Source organism: Netta rufina (genome assembly GCF_964035555.1).
Source record: "Netta rufina genome assembly, chromosome: 15".
Taxonomy (NCBI): Eukaryota; Metazoa; Chordata; class Aves; order Anseriformes; family Anatidae; genus Netta; species Netta rufina.
This window is the reverse complement of record NC_140138.1, coordinates 16,119,926-16,140,297: the sequence shown is the minus strand read 5'-3', so window position 1 is coordinate 16,140,297 and position 20,372 is coordinate 16,119,926. Positions and strand designations below refer to the sequence as shown.

The following is a 20,372-nucleotide window of genomic DNA, read 5'->3' as shown; positions in this document are numbered from 1 at the left end:
GGGAGCGATGGGGCTGTTTCGCTGGCACTGGTGTGTAACTGCTTGTAGATTTTACCGCCCACTTCTCCTGGCTTGATTTATGAATTCAGCCAGGAACATCTTCTGCCTCAGAAGGGAAAGGGACTTTAATAAATGAAGATGTATGGGAAAGAATTAAAACCTGACATCGCATTAGGAGAGCAAAGATTTTGTCTCTCCTCCGTAGAATCTGATCATATTTGGAATTAACCAAGAAAAGTTTTATCAGAAAGGAATAGAGAGGAACCTAGTAAATAGGCTGATAAAGCTGATGGCAGAGCAGGGAGCACAGAAGCCGTGGCTGCCTGTGCCCTTGCATGGGCACGGATGCAGGTCTGTCTGCCTGACCCTGGTGTGGGGCCACATCCCTGCCCAGCTGCTGCCCAAGACAGGGCTGAGACCTGCCCGGCAAAACTGGCAGCAGCTGTGCTTGTGTGCAGGGCTCCGACTTGTGCCATCCCTCCTCCCACGGGCAATCACAGCCCCAGGGAAGCATCAGAAATCAATCAGCCAAACAGCCGGCTTGCTGCCAACCTGGAGTGTCGAGCTTTATTCCAAACCTGCTGCTGCCTGCGCTCGGAGCGTGCAAAGCTGATGCGAAAACAGCCAGTCTCTCCCCTGCCTGTAAGCACTTCTTGGGGAACAAGAGGAACAAAATCACTTATTGCCCCTCTTAGTGCTTGCTTTCTCAGAGGATGGGGAGTCAGAACCCACACGATGTTCCCCGGGTCAGTTCTTCACCTGACACCAGCTGACATTGCAGGGAGGAAACTTGCTCTTGCATTATCCTGCCGCTGGAAGCTGCCTGCCTGCCTTTGATTCACTTTCAGCCCTGTTTCCTCTGGTCCCAAGTCAACATTAATCTTAATTATGTCTCAGCTAACAAGCCTCTAAGAGTTTATTAAACAGGCTTTTGTGTTCCCTAATTGAAAATCTCAGCGCAGAGCGTTTCAGCGCTGCTTCTGCCTCGCACGCTGCTTGACAAATTGCTGCGAGAGGCAGGCGGAGGGGAGAGGGACGGGGGCACCGACGGCAGCGCTGCCTCTTGGCTGGGCGGCCGCTGCTGCATCCCGGCGGGGAGCTGCTGGGAAGGGCTGGGAAGTCTGCCCAAGACACATCTCCCCTCCCGGGAGGATGGTGGTATCTAAAATGCCCTCCATGGCAGTGCCTGATGGGCTTGTATAGCCTCAAGTAGCCACTAAATGTCTCTGAAAGAGAAAAGTGAGACTGCCAGGCACCACGCTCGGACTGAAGGGCTCTTCTCGTCCCCGCTGTGGTCTGCAGGATGGGGTCTCCAGGCCCTGGAAGGCATCACCACTGCGGGCAGGAGCCTTGCCAGGGGTTTTGGTCTTCTTGTCCTCGGGTCTGTCTCACCCCAGCTCACTCGTGCTGTGTCTGTCCTTCATTTGGGGGCATTTTGTAGGCCTGAGCCCAGCCACGCAAGGAGCATCGTCCCAGCACCAACTGCAGTCACAGGGTCACATCACGTGCTACAAGGATTTGCAAAGAAGATTGGTCTGAAAAGGCATCATTTTGGGTCATGGTTTTGAATGGGGGCCAGACCAACCCCTCCTCTGCTCCTGCCACCCCTGGGTCAGTGCTAGGGCCACGATTGCTGGAAAATGGATGTTCCAGCAAGAAGCCTGCCTGCCAACATTTTTGTTGATAATGTTGCAATGCATCATATTTAATGAGCAAATTTAGGAAAGCTTTCAATGCATCAATTTTCAGATAAGACAGTCAAATGACCTTTCCAACAAACAACTGTCTGGGGAATTTGGTTTTGTAACAAATGCCTGTTCCCAGCTGGGGTTCAAGGAGGAAATACGATATACAGCTGCAGCCAAAAGCACACGTAGGGTCTGCTTCCCACCCTGGGGAGGATTCAGCCCTGACTGAGCCCTGTGGATCTCTAAGGCATCATCTCCACTGCATGGCCAGGATAAAGCCCAGTGTAAGTTTTGCTTTCCAGGAGCTTCTCTTCTCCTCACAGGTCTCCTCCACAGCTCTCATCAACCATCTCCCCAGTGCTGTGCAGCAGCTGCCCCATGGGATCCTCTCCTCACCCCAAGAAGACCTTTCTCAGACTCGAGCTGTATTTTCAAAAGCTCCACTCACCCTTTCTCCGAGTCCTATCTATATGCTGCTGTTGGAGAGACAGAGGCTTCCCCAGCAGCTTGGCGGTGGATTTCAGGCAAGCTGAGAGCATCTCTGAATGCATTTCATCAAAACATGCCATTCTTTGACAAAGACTGACAAACTCGGATGAAAATCTGTCCTCCCAGCCAGCCATTCCCAGAAAGCAAGAGACAGAAGTGATGCTCCCAAATGCATTTTTAATTTATTTTTTTTATTATTTTTTTTTACACACTACAAATCCAGTCACTAAGCCTGAGGGACTGACTGACATTTTGAATACCTCAGCAGAGAATTTGTCAAATTAAAGCTTCCTATTCAGCTTTAAATACTCCCTTCTTGGACAACCCTTTGATCCATCAAAGTATAACAAATGTTAGCTCTGCTGCTGCACTGCTCAAAACAAACACCCATGTGCATGTGAAGGTCAAGGAGGCCTTGCTCTGTGCCCTTTTAACCTTCACAACATTGCAGAAGATATTTGCTTGTTGCCATCTCTGTTTAAGTTGCCAGTTATGAATATTCATTGGCAATCATGCAGACCACTCAATGAGCAGATTTTCAACTGCTGGGTACTAAAGACTTTTGCTGGAGCGTGTGTGCAAAAGGAAAACACACATAGCTAGGGTAAAGGAGCACCTTTTTAAAATATACCACTTTTTCTTCCATTTCATGAGGCTTTCCCCAAGACAGCCCCAAGACTGTGTTGCACAACGCTGTGGTCTGAATGTGGCCTTCACTGGGTGGACAGCCTGCTCTAGGAAAACCTGCAAAAGCCAGGTGCTCAAGGGAACAAGTAAATAACTTTTGCTGGCTTACTGGACCAAAACAGATGGCAGGCCACAAGTTCTGAGCTGCAGGCAGTCTCTACATTGGCTCAGTGTTTCCTGTGACCCATGGGCCTGGCACCCTTGAGGCATGCAGCATCATCCTTAAAAACTGGGAGGCCATCTCCTGCATGTGCAAACCCTGCCTCTCCCAGCTCCTCCCAGCTGCCCGTTCTCTTCTGCAACAAGGAGGAAGGCAAAAGTTGCTCATTTCGGCCCGCTGTGGCTTGCTCCCAGCACAGCTCATCCAGTTCCCCAGCTCAGTTACCTGAAATGTCTCAGCTGGTCACCTCAACCTGCACTTTGTTTTCACATCACATTTACTCCTGGACTTTTTTTTTTTTTTTTTTTTTTTTTGTATTTTTTGAATAACTTCATCTAAATCCAGCCCTGTTGCTATGAGATGGATGATGCTCTGGGGTTTCTGTGTTCTCTCCCTCTTTCCTGCTGTAATCTCGTAACACTTAATCCTCTGTATCTCTTCATCTTTCCCTGAAAAGTCACTGAAGGTGAAACCTTTCTCTACTTGCTCTCTTACCAGCTCTCTTACCATCTATATCTCGAGCCTTTAAGCCCTCGATCCAGGTTTCTGACCTCGAGCAATGAGGCATCCCAAACATCAGACGTGTCCTGTTCCCTTAGCCTACTCTCCGTTTACTAGAGTGAACCTTCAAAGTTGCTGTAGTGCTTTGTTTTTTTTCCAACATAGGAAATGGAAAAGCAATAGGCCTTAAAATAAGTCGGTGCTGCAAGGGATGTACAGTCCTGTCCTGTGGTGATGTGAGGTTAGGTGACGTGAGGCCACTAGGTAAGTTTGTACCTGAATTTCCCTCCACAGCCCCAGTGCTGCAGCTGTACCACAGCAGATCCCCAGACACAGCACCAGAGACAAACATTTTGCTTTACCTTTACACAATTAGGTCGCCTCTCTGCCAGGCAGCCTCAGGAGCAAAATGTGGCTCTGGGCGTCTCGCCTCTCTGTTCTGGGAGTTAACAGCATGCCCAGAGAGCATGAACAAACCAGGGTGGAGATGAAGGGCTCTCAAAAACCCCATGTAGAAAGTCCAAGGTTTTCAGAGTCCAGGACCATCATTAGAATTTGCCACCTCTCCTGCAGGCAGCACCAAGCACGGTCTGTGCTTGGCCATGCTGCCTACCCCATGAACCCATTGCCACCACAAAATAAGAAGAGGGATCAGTGGAAAGAGCTCTGCTCAAGTTAAAAGCACGATGCACCATGCGGCTCTTCCTGCTCTGCTGGCCACAGATTGAGACGGGTGAGTCATGGCCATCGCTAACACTCGGGGCCGGAGCAGCTCGGCACAACGGGAGGGGTTTTGCATCTCACACACCGACTGCTGCTCTGCAGAACTGCTGCTTCGAGCAAGCAGAACAAAGGCAGGCAGCAAAACGCCCACCAGAGCGGTGTCATGTCACCAGGAGAAATGCCGCCGCTGACGAGACGTGATGACAGCCGCTCCCATGGGCAGGGGGAATTAATTGTGCAGCTTCCAGAATTAATGCGATCATTCTGCTTTGCTGTTTGCACCACTATGAAGCCTCACACCACAGGCTGTGCTCGCTTTCTGCAGCCACATGTGTGAATCCAGTCCCATATGCCAGGTGACAGACAGAGGTCTGATGGGCCTCACATCTCAGCCTGGCAAATATTTTCTGGCATGCATGTGCCTGCCTGCTCCAGACAGGAATCTGTCATTTACATAGAATAAATTCATGTCACCAAATTGTGTTTGGATGCCTCCAACACCCGTAAAAGCTATGTCAGGGAGTTTTTTGATTGCATTGTATTTCTGACCTGATGGAGCTGGGACAAGCACGTGGAGCTGAGCCGAGCCATACGGGCCAGGCCGAGCAATGTGAAGGTGTGATTCTGTACCCCTGCAAAAAGGACATTTATCATCAGCACCAGCCCTGCCCTTCCCCAGCTTCTCCAGTCTGGGATCCTCCACCAGGTTCTGCAAAGCCAGTAGCCAGCACAACAGACACCAGCTAAAACCAGCATGAATTTAGCCTCAAATCATTTCAGGCAGTTCATTTAGGTGAAATTCACTGCTGTGCCAAAGGCTGGAGTGAAGTCTATGAACCACTTAAGTCTCACAATGAGGGACCTGGTGCTGGCTGGCTGCACGGGGGTGGATTTCACCCTTTGTGAATCCCACGAGAAATTTTCCAATAGGATATTAAAACACCTCCATATTGTTCAGTGAGCAGGAGCCAGCATTGTCTGAGATGCACTTAGCAAAAAGCATTTGCAATTTCCAGACAGCACAGAAAGAGAGTGTGGAAAATGGAACTGTATGAAAAGCCCATACACCACGTTGATTCTCTTCCTTTCTTCCCCCTTTCGAACCATCCCCCCTTCACAACTTTTAAATGCAGCAACCTGAAAGCTGAGCCTGCTCTTAATCATCTAACTAAAATGCAGAAAAACTTCAAAAGCACAATGCATTCTGCACATCTAGATGAAAAAAAGAAGAAAACAATATTCTCAAGATTTTTGACCAGGCATTGCTAGCACTCTGAGACTGCAAAGATCATGAAAAGTCATAAGAAGAAATCAAGGTGCGTACAATATGTAGCTGAGATGATTAAATTCAGTCTGGCTGGGACAGAGCACAGCACGCAGGCTGGTGGTTTGGGGTGTCTCCGTGTCACCAGGCCAGGCCAAGGGCAGTCCCTTTGCTTTGCAGCTCAGCATCACAGCCTGGGGAAGGAGGCAGTGACACTGGGCTGCGTGGGGCAGAGCAGGCGTTTCTGTGAGTGCATGCTATGGATGGAGCAGAGAAGCACTGAACAAAGTGCATATTGTAGACAGAATTGGGTCCTGTGGGTGGGTTTGTGAAGCTGTTGATGGTGACCAGAGAAACCAAGAGCTTTCAGAGCATGGCAGGAGGGCAGAAAATCTGTATTTCACAGGACACATCCTAGCCAAATTACTTTTTAAAGTTGCAAATGGAAAGGAAAGATGCACGTTCTGCAAAATGTAGATAAGAATTTGTCTGAACTTGTTTGTTGATGCTGCACAGGGCAGGTCAGCATGGCCCTGTACTTCTCACCTGGACTCAGATCAGCATCATGAATGACCTGCTTCATGTTCAACTGGGCCTAGTTAATTGGGAGGAAGGAATGGATTGCCCTGTGGATGTTGAGGTTTGGACATTATTTCTAGTATATTCACTGTTAGCTTCTTTTGAGTCAAAGCCATCATTTCACTTCGGATAATTTCTTCATGTTAGCTACACCACAGGGCAGAGCCTGTTAATAGTGATAAAGTCTGACCTGTTATTGCTTGGTTCTTGTGAGCGTAGGCATCAGGGCGAGGAGCACAAAGGAGGCTGCATATGCAGCCTTCCACTGATACTTTTCCAGTCAAACTGAATTTCACGGGGAAATGAAAACACAGATTTGTGGCACTTGACAATTTGGCAAGTGTCATTTGCAGCGAGTAATGATCACAGCAAGTTCAAGAAGCCTGAAAGAAACTCTTACCAGAGTACAAGGCTCGGAAAGCACCGCTTCGCTCTGCAGCTTGTGCCATGCTATCACACCTGCAATTCTCCAAGTGCCTGTTTCAAGTAGTTCCTTGCATCAGGACTTATTGTGCGCAAGGCACTTTGCACAGAAAGTGGCATTATATTTAATTTAGTTACAAACGCCAGCACACAAACAAAGTCCCTTTACTCAGCAACTGGCCGAGGCTGCAGCCCAGGAGCTGGGGATAAGATATTGCAGACACTTCCCCAGGACCTAAAATACATCCCTGGCACAGAGAGAAAAAATCTGTAATTAACTTCAATAATAGCAGGATCATATTCAACTCATAAATCACTTGGGAACAATATTTTATCTAGTGCCAGAGGGTATTGTTCAGTGTGAAACTGAAAGCATTTGGGGAATTTTATATTGAGTGCCATGGCTCTTTTTGCATTTTAAAGACCTAATACTTGACTCGCAAACCATTCTGCTTTCTGACAAATGCTGCCTAATAATAAAAGCTTTTGGTGCCTTCCTGTACACTGGTTTGGCAGAGAGAGAGGCCACGAGTCAGTGCAGCGATCCAGAGACTGTTTCAGCACTGCTGGCTCAGCCTGTGGCACCGTCACTTCTTCAGCAACAACCCAACAAGCTCCAGCTGTGGGTGAACAGGTCTCAGCAAACAGGAGGGACACCCAGGCTTGCAGATTTTGGGGACAGGCTGCCTAGTTATTATTCATCCATCCCGTTGTCCTGAGATGCTCCAGAGTCTTTCAGCTATTCGGTGCTCAATGACATCAGGGGGAGCTGAGAGCCTGAAGCTCTTCGTGTAGGCAGAAAAGTGTTGCAGGCTGTGTGATGTTGGCCAAGTGCTCTGCCCAGAGCCTCAGTCGGGAAGGAGCTTTTTGGCTTTGCAGAGCTCACGGTGTCTGCCAGCTCTGAGCACCCGCTGCTTTCTTCCCCAAAGCCCCTAACAAATGACGTTGCCAGTAATTAAGCAAACGTGGTTAGCAGTTTTATGGCTGATAAATTATAACTGCTATTCTTAATGAGCAGAGAGACTCAATTAGATGAGGTTAATATACCAAATAAATGCTACTTGCTCCACTTCAGAACCATCCGAAGTGAAACACCCCAGCGCTGGGAGATGCTGAGCGCAGCATTCAAAATGCAGCCACACCAGAGGCTCTGATGACCAAGCATTTGCTAATACTCAAACCCTTAGGAGACCTGTCTCCAAATGCCTGAAATCCCCAGGACACAGGAACGTGAATCATCCCCAGTAACAGACCAGGCCTGACTCAGTACAGGCAGCACTGGCTGTACACCCATGGAGCTGCTAAATTCAGCCCAGGTTCCTCCTGCTTCCTTGATTTTTCTTCATGCTGGTCCCAGGGCTGTAGCTAGGGGAACAAGTGGGGATTGTATCTGATGGAGCCACAACTTCTCCAAATATTTCAGCTGTATACCCAGCACAAGCCATTCCTCCAGCCTTCACAAAAGCAGGAGCAGGCTGGCCAGGAGTCATTGCCAAAATCCTGGATGCACAAATGCCTTTTCCTAGCTCCAATCCACTGCCACTTTGGGTCTTGACAGCACTAAACTCTGCCATTTCTTAATGAGGTAACTTAGTGAATTAGCTGCTCGGGTCTATTTTAAGTGTTCCTGCTTCAGCACAAAAGGAACAATTGAAGAAACATCCACAGAGCTAAGGTTCTGTGAGGAACCTCTGTGACTCAACATGGCTATTCTAGCATCCCAAAGTAAGTGTGCCTGGCAGGGTTTTTTCCATGTTTCCTGCATTACATACTCCTCCCAGCCATGTATTTCCATTCCCAGGAGAGCCGTAAGGCTCTCTGCAACATATAATAAAGCCAAGGCATGCAGCTTTGTTGCCAAATTGGCACAGAAAGCTGCAGACATCTGCATGGCAGGAGGAAGCAAGGAGGACCTGGCATCCACATCACCTACTCCAGCAGTTCCTTTTGTATTTTCTTGGATATTGAAAGCAGCCGACAGCAAGCCTTGCACACAGTGGGCATCACCGTGGCGACATTACTTTGCTGCCAGCTTGTGTCTCCTCCCTGGTGAATGGCTGATGTTAGCATGTGGTCTGAGGGAGCGTTTCTGCAGGGAGGAGCAGGTTTCAGGGCCAGGTCCTGTGTCTGTTCACTGTTCTGCCTTTCCAGGGCTTTTTACTGGGGTTTGAAAGTCCTGACATTTTCCTTCCCCAAGCTCTCCCCTCCCTGCTTTTAGGCAGGGCTGAAAGCAGAAGTGATGTCCACTCCTGGCCAGGCCACTTCAGCCTTGACAGAGAAATTCTCATCAGCATGACGATGGGACCACAAAAAAACAGTGGCAGGCCCCCCAGAAACCAGGCACTGCTCTCTCCACTGCTTGGACCTGAGGTCCAAGACCTACCCTGCAGGGTACAATTTACACATCACTGCAGGGCTGTCTTCTCAATCAATGGGAAAGCCAGAATTCTGCCTTGAAAAGGGAGGAAAAGCAGGGACAGAAAACCCGAGGGGAGAATGACTTTGTCGGGTAGTTGACTTGCATTCTTCCCTGCTTGGAAACAGGGTGGTGCACTCCTCCAGATACCCACAGCAGCCGCTCCAACAGTACTGGGATTTTGCACTACCAAAAAGAAAAAAAAAAAAAAAAAGGAACCAAAACCAAAGCAATTTGTGCAAGTTGGCTTTAATGCAATTTGCCCTGAAAGAAAGGAGTTGCAAATAGCATTAGCTTGTCGTGCCTGATGTATAGCAGCAATCGTCGGGGTGCCCAGATCGTCTGCAGCAGCTTTTGGCTGGCGTGTGAAGGGCAGCTTTTGGTAAGAAAGCTTCCTCCTGTTCTGGAGAGGGAAAGAACCACTCCAGCAGCACCAGCAGGCTCTGCCCAGGCTTATGCTGTGGCCAGGTCCAGTGCTACAAGGACACAACTGCCTTCAAGGCCTTCCCACAAAACAACAGCTCCTGCCCTGTAATGCTCACATGGGGTAGATTTTAAGAAAGAACTCTTATCAGGGAACTTCTAACTGAAGACCTGGTTAGGGAGGAAGCACGTAAAGCCTCACAAAAATGAGCAAAGGGGCATCAGGGGCACATGCCATGTGCTCCCTCCCTGAGGACCCCAAAGGGACCCCAAAAAGAGACTGAGGGCTCTCAGCCCACCCTGGGGCACTCCTTGGTGTGCTCTGAAGCTGCACCCAAAGGGCTCGGGCAATGCCTTGCCCTTCCAAGCCTCCTGCCCACCCCACCGAAGGGCAAAGTGGCTGCAGACGCAGCATCTGCAAGCCCAAGGCTCCAGCCTGCTGCTGCCTGGCTTGTAAGTGGTTTCTATTTGTTCTAACACTTTCATCTTTTACCTGCTGCATTTTATCTAGTACTTTAAATCTTTGTAAGTGAATAGGTTCTTAGTAGAATCATTAAGTTCCATTCAACTCATCTAAACACAAGCCATTAGCTTTATTTGTTGCCTGGTTGCCTTATCTGCATTGATGTTATCTGGCTATTCCTGTTGTAATACAAAAGTTATGGAGAGGAAGAAACCAGTTTGCCGGAGGCAGAGCTTCCTTTTCTTACCCTGACACACAGGGAAGGATCCTTCCAGAAAGCAGAGGGATGTAAACTCACCAAAAACACTCTCTGCACCCAAAACTAGGTTGGGAGAAGAGCAGAGGCAGAGGCAGGCTTGCTGGGAGCCCCCTGCTGCAGCAGATGGGAGCACCGCAGTGACAGGGAGGTGAGCAGAGCAGGCAGGGCGCACTCCGTGTCTGCAATATTCACTACATGTCTGCAAGGTTACTTGGTCTGCTGATAGCTAAGCCCTGGGTGCCAGAGGTGCTGCACACCTGCAGCTCTCACCTGCTCCGCAGATGTGCTCACACCTCCCCAGACGTGCCCAAAAAGAAGCGTTCAGGTTTTAGTTTTCACATGAGCACTCGTTTTAAGACTCCGCTACCTGAAGATGGGATGCAGGAGGGTAAAGAGGCTTCTAAAAGTATGCACTGTTCTCCAAGAGCAATGCCTTGTGCCTCGTCAGGCCCAGCGCAGCACACCCACAGGGGTGCAATGCTGAGCTGCTGCCAGGGAGAAGCACACTTGTTGTCAGGTCCCATCCTGAACGCTTTCAGGCAGAAAAAGCATACAGAGAGCTAGAGTTCAGAGGAACTTAGCATCTGGAGGGAATTGGCAGAACAGGGATTTTACCAGCCTCCTTTGGCTGGAAAAAAGCCCGATTCACAGCAGCTCACAGCCTTCCCTGAGCTCCCGATCAGCCAGCAGAGAACTGTGATCACAGCAGTTACTACGGGATGGCTTATTGCTGCAGGCTGAAATCAAATCAAGGAATAGGGTTACTTTTGAAGAGAACAGCTGAAAAGGCTTCAGCACAGAGCAGGATTTCGGGTGCTGTGACTCCAGCTCGGAGAATTGCTGTAAAGCAGGGAGCAACAGCAGGACCAGCACATCCTCTCTGCAGGACAGCACGAGCTCACAGTGAGAGCATCAGAAGTAAGCCTGGCCCATGCAGGGGCTTGGCAGGAGCTAAATTGCTTCAGTGGTGATCTCAGGGTACTGAATCAGGCCTCCCAGGCCCTTTTCTCACCTGGTTTTTACTATTTACCATCCCAGGGGTGCAAGCAAGGCAATTAGCTGTGCTTTAGACTCCCTGCTAAACCTCCAGCAAGGGGAAGACCTACTCCTCACCTGCTGCTCTATTTGTTGAGAATGAGAAAGTGCTGTAGGAAGTGGTATCTTGAAGGAGATGATTTTTGCTTTGCAGCTCACTAAAGTAGTCCAGGGAGTCAATGAACTGGCCTAGAAGTTTAATCAACTTAGACGAGCCTGATGGTACAGAGCACTGGGGTCTAGCCAGAAGCAAGCATGCAAAAAATGAATAATTAGGAGAGGAAGCAGGGAGCACACAGAGGTTCTAGTTTCCTTGCTGCCATTTGGCATGAAGAGCACTAAGTACCAGCCCAGTCACCAGCTCTGCCAGGTATAATGAGCTCTAATAGCACTGTAAGAGCTATTAACCCATACAGCAGTTGTTTGTCACAGCCAGGTCTATAAACCCTTTATAAGCTCTTTCTAGAGAGTATTTCTGAGTGGCTACAGCATTATTTAAAGACTGCACAAGAAGGCACTGAATTCCTTAAAGAGCAAGAGTTTCTGTAGATCAGCAGAGAAGCTGCAGGGCCAGCTGTAGGACCCAGGAAGGGTCCTTGTAATGCCCTCATGCTCAGCACTGCTGCAGCTCATCACAGGCAAGGAGGACAGAGAAGAGATAAATGCACAAAGAGCTTGGCACAACAAGCAATGAAATGAAACAGTGTTGTACCTACTGAGTACTAAAGCAAAGCTCTCATCTGGAGTTCCTTCATAGCACCTCACTCATTTAACCCACACAGAGTTCACCTCTCCTAGCAAAACCAAACAGCTCCCTAGCCTTTATCACTGTCTTATATAGTCCCTCAGCTTGTTACAGCAGACTTGGGAGTGCTGTGAATAATTTGCTGTGTCTCTATATAAAGGGGAGCTCAAGCACCCCACCCTAATGCTGCTTCTAGGAGAAAAAAGGAGTATTGAAGGGAAGAAGGCTTTAAGGAAGGGCTGTACTATTTTCAGCTCACAAAGAAAAAAGGGCTAGGTTCTGCCAGAATTCAGATGATTCTGTGCTCAAGTTAAAAGATTTTTTTGTCAAGTCTGTAAGTGTGAGGATTTTCTCTGGTCTTACACCTACGGGGGGTAGGTACTGAGGAAATGAAGAAAAGCAAGTCACAGAGCAATTGCACAGCTAAGTAAGGGCTCTGCAGAAGTCCTACAAATTGTAATGTGAAGCTTCATTTGGTGCAATCATGTAAGGAAGGATAATGAATGAGCACATTTGGAAGTCATAAGATAAACTCAAACATGGGACTCAATGGTGCAGATAGATCCCTAGTAATTACTGAGCTGTGCTGCAGGGCTTCTTATGTGGGGCTTTGTGATATTTGAAATTACAGCTAGAGATTCTTCATACAGGGTTTTAGTAAGAAGTATTTCTTGTGGCTTTTTGGAATTTTGTCAGGATAAAACACTGAAACTTAAATCTACAGGAAAAGAAGCTAAAGGGATGATGCAGTTCTCAGGTTTGCTCCTCTGCCTTAAGCTGGAGCTGTCTGCATTGTTCCTGGCAGATCCTAGGATGCCTTTGAAGGCTTCCTGGGATGGAGCATTAGTCTTTCCTGCTACAGCCACCTGCAGGGTCCACCTCTCCTAGTTGAAGCGTTTTTTCCTAATGCTGAACATAAATCTTGCTCCATCCCCAGTGGATGTGGGCAGGTCACTTGCTTGCTCTCCCCATTCATCACCTTTTCACTACAAGGACAGGCGCTGACCCAGCGCGATCTTCCATGTGAGGTGCTGCTCTAGGGCTCTGATGCCACAGACATGAAGGAGAGGATGCTAGATGAGTTTGTCTCCTCCCTGTTGCCAAGGCTTAGGCTAATAAGTGCAAATGTAGGACAGATCTGAGGTCAGAAAATGAAAGGTAAATTGACTTAAACTCTGTTTTAATCTTCTTATGCCAAGCAAAGGAAATTTTGGGGAGTAGCTGCTTCTCACTTGATGTTTTCACTAATCTGTTATTTCTGCAGTTACAGAAACTGTTTCTGCCTTTACAGCTCCTTGTCCAGGCTCTCAACAGACTCCTCTGCTTCCCTGATTTCTGGTCCTGTCCCAGGGGCAAGGAAGATTATTTTGGCAGCTTGATTTATTGGTGCCTTGTACCATGGGGACTGTTCTGCAAGAGTTCAGTGGTAAAAGACACCTGTATGAGAACTAATGCCTATTAGTAAAATGCACTTGTTATTTATGGTAGCTGAGGCAGTTTTGTCATTTCTATGTATTGCTATTCTTTAAAGGATTTGAAAAAAAATATATATTTTTTAATAGGTCCCTGATATTTATTTCAAAGTGAAATGTACGTATTTAAGGAAAATTATTAGAAAAAGAAATATAAATACTGTTTTATTTCATTTTCATTTAGATTTAAGCACTAAACTCCCTTGCATTTTTCTTCAAAAAAAAAAAAAAAAAAAAACTTGAAAATGCTTTTTTCGAAGTTTGGTACTCCACGTTACATGTTGCTGGGGAAAAAAGAAAGGATTTAAATTCTTCCTATAAAAAAGGCTCTGGCAAGCTGCCTGTATGTTGATGAGCAGTTCTGAAATATTTGTGCTTTAGATTTGGCTCATTAAACTTCTCTAAATAGGGATGCTTGTCCCAGCTCTTCAAGTTGGGAAAAAAATATGATGGATTCATTCAAAAGGTGGCAGTAGGGATGTTTTTGTACATCACACTTTTTTAGATATTTCATTTTTTTCTCTAGAGAAATCAGCAGGCTGAGACTTCCAGTTCTTTGATAATAAGTGACTGATTTGAGTAATGTGTGCAAACCAATAACCTTTTTTTATTATTTGAAAGGTTATTCTGCACCAGAAACCAATGTGGCTTTAACGATTTACCTGCTTATAACCCTGGCATATCAGTCAAGAGCATTTTGAATGTGTCCTATCAGAGTCTCCCTAACCATGTCTCCAGGTGTTATGGAGATGCACAGGTATAGAGATATAGAAATATGGATTTTTGCTTGCTTCCTGGTAGAAAGTAACTTTTCCAAAATCAGTGTGGGTTGAACATAAACATGCGCTGGGTGTTTTTTTTCCAGAGCTGGATTAGGCACTGTCAATAAATCCAGCTGGGCATGACATTTTAAGAGGGCTGGATCTTTTTTTTTTTTCTTTTTAATTATAGTCAGTGCAGCGAGCTGTGGATGGGGTGAGCTGAAGCTGTGCGGAGCCGCTCGATATGCGAGGAATGTTGGGCAGCCCTGGCGAATAATCACTGCTCCACCGCAGGCAGCTCGTGGGGCACGGCTCTCCGCAGCTGCAAAATCTGGGTCTGCTTGGGGAGTGAGTGGTTCAGAGGTAGGGAAAAGGCTGGGGAGAAACAGTCTGCGAATGCCTTCAGAGAGTGCAGTGGGAAGGCTTCTGCTGGTGCCTGTTTGCTCAGGGCTGGCACCTCCCTGCTAGTGCTCTCAGCACTAAGTGGCGAGCTGCAAATAAGCAATGCAGCCATTAGGGCTTTTACCATCACCCTAATGGAAACTGCTGATTAGGAGGCTTTTTTAGAAGGGCCAGAAAAAAAAAAAAAAAGAAATGCTGCTGTGCAGTGTGGCCTGATCTAAGCAGCTGGGATATCTGACAGCAGGTCGGTGAAGGATCTGCATGAAATGCCCTTGGGATTTTAAAGCTCTGCAAGTTTCCCAATTTCCCTTCTGAGGGCTGCAGCAGGCTATAATGAAAGTAGGAGCAGACATGATATTTCAAGGCTGATAGACCCCTTGTCATAATGCATTTACTTTGTAGATAGGCTACTTAAAAATTCCTATCTTCACTAACATCGTGAGAGCTTAGAAAGATTTGGTATTTATTTTACAGCAAAGGGTCATCAACTTCTCTGCCTCCCTATCCTGATACTCAGCGATGGCTGTTTACTGACCTGCAAAGGAGAGGAATTGAAGGTTTCAGTCTGGAGTTCAGTTTCTGGAACCCTTTGGTGTTGAAGTAAAATTGCCACCTGACATAATAACGTGGGGCTGGGTGTTCAGCCTAGTGCTTTTAGCCCTGTACTGTGAAAAGCGCATGGAAGTAAGATAAACAAAGCCAGTGTATTCAAAGCAATATGTTTATTTCAGCTACTTTTCTGAATAGCTGTAGGTAGGTGAGGCACAGCAGTGAAGCAGTTTGCCTAGCAAGAGCTTTTCATGTATCCTTCATACAAATGGCTTGGGATGCAGACAGGAGACTGGGGAAATGGGGATGGAGGAACTGAGGGAAACAAGGCTTCTTGCTGTTGTATGCACCTTTCCACTGTTATATCAATTCCTTTTGGGGTGAAGAAAGGAAACCAAATCCCCTGAAATATTGTTGCTGGTAGAAAAGCACCATTTTTCTTCCCAGTTTCCTCCTCCAGCTGCCAGAGATGAGAGTGCTGTAAGATGGTAGTTTCCAGACACCAGGATGTCCTCAGGCTCCAGCTTGGCCATGAGTACTCACAAATCAGATCTCAGGGTAGAGCCTGTTGTTTTCCTTAAAAATGGAAATGTGTGCTCCCACCTGTGCTGGATGTTCCTGTGCAAAAAGTTTTGCTAGCAATACAGCAGCCTAGCAAAGTTATGGCATGTGGCTGCAGTTGTACTTAAAACTATGCCTCAAAGTATTGTCAGATCAATATGCTGTTATTTATGTAATTCTAGCATTATGCTCTCAGAATGTAATATTACATGAAATGGAACAAAAAAATGTAATTTAGGGTAAATGTACTGTGCAAAATATTGTTCTTAACACTGGTGTGTTCTTGCCCACCTGAATGGAGCAGACCTGGTGTAGGTGCTCTTATTAACAATAGTACACACTGCAAAGATATAAGCATAGTTTTAGGAGTAGATACATTCCTTAACTAGCCCCCAGATTACAGATGTCTGAAGATGACCATTACATCCAATTTAAAATGGCTTTTCCAAAACAGAGCAGACACTATATTTTTTGCTTCCAACTTGGCAGACTTCAGGGACGATCCTGGGGATCTATACAGGGCTGTACAACTGAGGCCTTCTGTGCTTTATCTCCAGGGCATGTTAAGGGTTAAACCTTCTCATAGCTTGCATCACCTTGAAACACCACCACCTCTGTCCACGCAGGTGTCCTTGGCATGGACAGACAGCTCCATCCCCATCAGCAGGCCAGGGGTTGCCTGCTGCAGTCCTTCCAAGTGGAGCTAGACTTGCATTTCTACGAGGGAAGACTCTAGTGCCCTGCCAAAGCTTTGAGCCTAAAGCTGAAGAACAGCTACTCTACAGCTGGCTTGATTAAATGGCCGTTGAAGATGATGTAAACATCAGACTCCTCGCTGTAGATGGCGTTTTCTCGCTCCCGCTTGAACATCCGCACCCAGACCTCCTCTCCTTCCTGCAGGTCCAGCATCAGGCTCTGGCTCTGCATGATGCTGCGGTCACTTGGCTGGGCGTAGAGGATGGCCACCTCCTTCTCGTTCTTCATCAGGTGCAGGTAGGTCTCCTTGAAGTTCCAGGTGTGGACATTGAGGCTGAAGTAGTAGATCCCTGGCACGTAGCAGAAGAACTTCCCTGAGAACATGTTGAAGTGCTTGTAGAGGTTCACAAACTCAGTGTCAAAAATGACTTGCTGGAAGTAGTCTGAGCTATGAAGGGGCTTTCTCCGACCCACGGAGAAAGCAGCGTAGAGCTGCTTGCAGGAATGGCCCTGGGGGCCAGGCTGGCCTTTCTGGCCCTTCCGTCCATTAAAGCCACGTAGCCCCCTTTCTCCTTCCTTCCCAACTGCTCCAGGGTACCCTTTTTCTCCCATTTCACCCTTCTCACCTGTAAGCGTAAAGGAAAACCTTGTCAAACACAAGCACGTGAAGTCCAAGCTGCAGTCATCCTGTTGGAGACTGCCACCAAAGCACTTGCTAAAACTTTTTCACAACACTAATATCTAGAAGTGCCGGTCAGACACCAGCACCTTCCTCATTCTCAAGAGGATAAAAATGCCAAGTGGAAGCTTGGCCACACTTAGTTCATGGTGCTGATGCATAAAATAATTCTGGTAGTAAAACTCCATCACCTAATCAGGCCATTTACACAAATCCAGCTAAATGCACAGCCCCTCTGTGCAGAGGTTAGGGTAAGAAAAATTTCAGATTTCTCTGAAGCCTGATTTGGGCCTGGGAGAGGCTGTTCGGCTTGTCTGGTCTGCGTGTCTCTGCTCACCAGACTTCTGGCATATCTTCTGTATTATATGCTTAACTCTTGTCTTAACAAGGTAAGCAAATAACATGTGAAATGCAAAAAGTGGGTGAGCATCTTCATTAGTTCTTTATTCCTTATCACAGAATTACTAAACTAGCATAACATTTGCATCTGTGTTTTAGTGTGATCTAACTCAAGCTTCCAGTGGTTCAGATTTCTGATAGATTGAAGCCTTTTGCTACTTCCCACTTGTGCCCACTTAGAGCCCGTGCCATGTCACCCCTTGACCTCTCAGGCAAATGAATCAGGTGAGTTTCTTGGTGCAGGGAGGAGGAGCAGCACAGCCTGCAAAATGAAGGCGTGTAAGATGTAAAAAGGATGTTTATCACAGCAGTCACCTCTACCCACCTTTGAGGATGGTGATATCGATGGTGGGCTGGACTTTGGGTACCGAAAAAGCAGGGTCACTGCTCATCCTCGTGTACCGCGAGGAGATGATGGAGACGGGCTGCTCGGAAGGCCCGCAGCACCGCACGCACGAGAGGCGCCGCGCTTCCCGTCGCGGCAGGCCCTTCTCCAGCGCAGCACTGACACTGCTGGTGGCCACCAGGAGCAGGAGAAACACAGCACTCATCTTCAGCTGAGCCAGCTGGACCAAGCAAAGGAACAAATGATTAACGTGGCAATTCAGGTCAGAGCTGCTGATGGGCCATCTGTTAATCTTGCTGCAAGGTGCATTTCTGATTAATTATTAGCTTATCTTGTAGTGGCACCGGGAGACTCCAGGTAGGAAGGGTTCCCCACTGTGTACTGTTTACAAGCAACGGAAAAGACTATCCTCATCTCACATTACCTACAGTTGAAATATCTGTCAAGAGACACCAGGTAAACACAGGAAAAAAGCCTGCGGAGATTAGGAACTACGGGTGAGGTGCTTAAAGATGTTGTAGCAAGCTCTGCTCAAGGTGCGCTTGCTGTCTGGCTGTTGTCAGAACTGTCCTTGCAAAAGGCACTGGATAAAAAAAAAAAAAAAAAAAGTTTTACTCAACAGTTTCTTGCTTTTCTGTCCTGAGGAATTAGATGAAGAAAATAAAACTAAATAGAGATGAAACCAAACCTTTTTTTTTTTTCATGAAAAATCTGGTGGAAAAATAAACTAAAGAATAAAAGCATTTCTCCATTTAGATGATCTCTCAGCCTCTTGCTGGTAATCTCTTTAACAAAGATCATGCCAAGTGGTTTGTGGCTTTGACCATATCCATTTGCTTTTTCTAGCAGAATTCCTCTGTTTCCTATTTTAATTTTCCATTGTATATAATAGAGAGCCAAATATATGCAACAAGCACAGACCAAACTGGGGCTTGCTCTGCACAAAACTGCTAGTTTTTGAGATCGTCTACTGCATTTTCAAGAGCTAATGGAAGGCTCCAAAGGCCATAAATACTGGATGAAATGAACAGGCAGAAAATGTTTCTGGTGGTAAATTGTGAGTTTTCTTCTAGCTCCCCATCACCCTCCTTCCTAGGGAGGGAGTGGAGCTGGAGGCAGGTGAATGCTGCCTCATACCATGCATAATTAGTGTCATTCTGCTGATTGCAGTGGTGTTTCATACAAGACAGATTTTGGAATGATGCCTTTTTGGACTTTATCCATAGTCCAATTAGTGAGATGGACTCTTGTTGACCTCAGGCTGGGAACAGCTCTCACAGTTCCGCCTCTACCAGCTTTAATTCCTGGAATAGGTAGGGATGGTAGTACCTAGATATCCTGGCTTTCAGAAATGGCACAATGAACGCAGGTCCCATCTGCATTTTGCAGAGGGAGAGGATCCTACTCTGCAGCTATACAAAGGCTTCACAGGGCACAAAATGGACCAGTCAAGAAAATATGGAAAAAAGTATCAGTATGGGGCAAGGTACTTGGATTGTACAGGCATTCTTGGGAGATGTTTTCTTCTAGTTCTTGCTTGCCCCAAAAGAGCTGTCATTCACACCTTTTATTACTTGGTGTAATCCAGCTCCCTGGAAACCTGATGAATACTTATTAGCAGAGATATAATAACTTTCCTTCTGACAGCAGTGAAAGTTCTTTCATCAAATCTGTCATAACTTGAAATGATCTTTCTATTCATAATTGTACCTTATTCTAGGTACAAGTCTGAGGAGGGATTAATACTCCTTTATATCAGTGTTCAGGGCCTGAATTCTAATTTTCATTAAGTCCTTTTTAATTTTCATTCAGTCTTTAAGCTATCTTTGTGCTGCCAACCAGGACCAAAAATGCAATGCGAGTCTAAATGGACAGCAGGTCATAAATAACCGGCCTGTACGTGACCAGAACAGAAAGTTTGCACTGCAGAGAGCTTTTGGGGTCCAAGTAATGTTTCTGGGGTCTCCTTTGCAGTGATTAAAGCTTGTACATATACATAATGGTCTAAGGAAGACCATGTGTTCACTCAGAGTCCCAGGCACTTGGGGCCAATATATCCTACATGGGAGTAAAAGCTATTTAGTCCTTGAGGGGGTGGGTAGTCAATAACCTGGGGATAAAGTATAAGGCATTTGATTACATTATCTGCACATTAAAACTGCAGAACGTAATTGCTCATAATACCTTCATGAAGGAGAAAGAGCATTCATTAAGAGGGGTATTCATAATGGGTGGAAGACAAAGGCTTCATAAATATGAAGAAATTAATTCAACATTTTTATAGGCCATTATTCCCTTTAAGATGAATGACTTTCCTATTTTTAGAAGTGACTTAAGGAAGAAAAGTCTGGGTGAGAAATCAGTGCTCAGGTTGTGCACGTTTCACATTGCTGCAATCCAAGCTCCCATTGAGGAAATCATGGCTGCTTGCATGATTCATGAAGAACAATCACTCAAGGTCTTGGCTAGAAATTGCATTTGGAAAAATGAGGCCAGCCAGGCACAAATCCAGGCAACTCAGGGCAGCCTAGAACTGACACACACACCCCCTTACACCACATTTTCCTTCATGGTTTTACATTCCTGAGCAGCACAATCTTCTAGAAATGGTGTCAGACCTGTGAATTTGAGACCAACCAAAGTTTTGTGTTC

General features: G+C 46.6%; 1 protein-coding gene across 1 annotated transcript; it reads right to left on the bottom strand.

Moving 5' to 3' along the window:
• Positions 1-16,374: 16,374 nt before the first annotated feature.
• On the bottom strand, positions 16,375-17,925 carry C1QTNF8 (C1q and TNF related 8; the record flags this gene model as incomplete). Its single annotated transcript, XM_084295838.1, has 2 exons — positions 16,375-16,922; positions 17,700-17,925. The coding sequence occupies 2 exons, from the start codon at positions 17,923-17,925 to the stop codon at positions 16,375-16,377; spliced, it is 774 nt and encodes a 257-aa protein (XP_084151964.1).
• Positions 17,926-20,372: the final 2,447 nt, after the last annotated feature.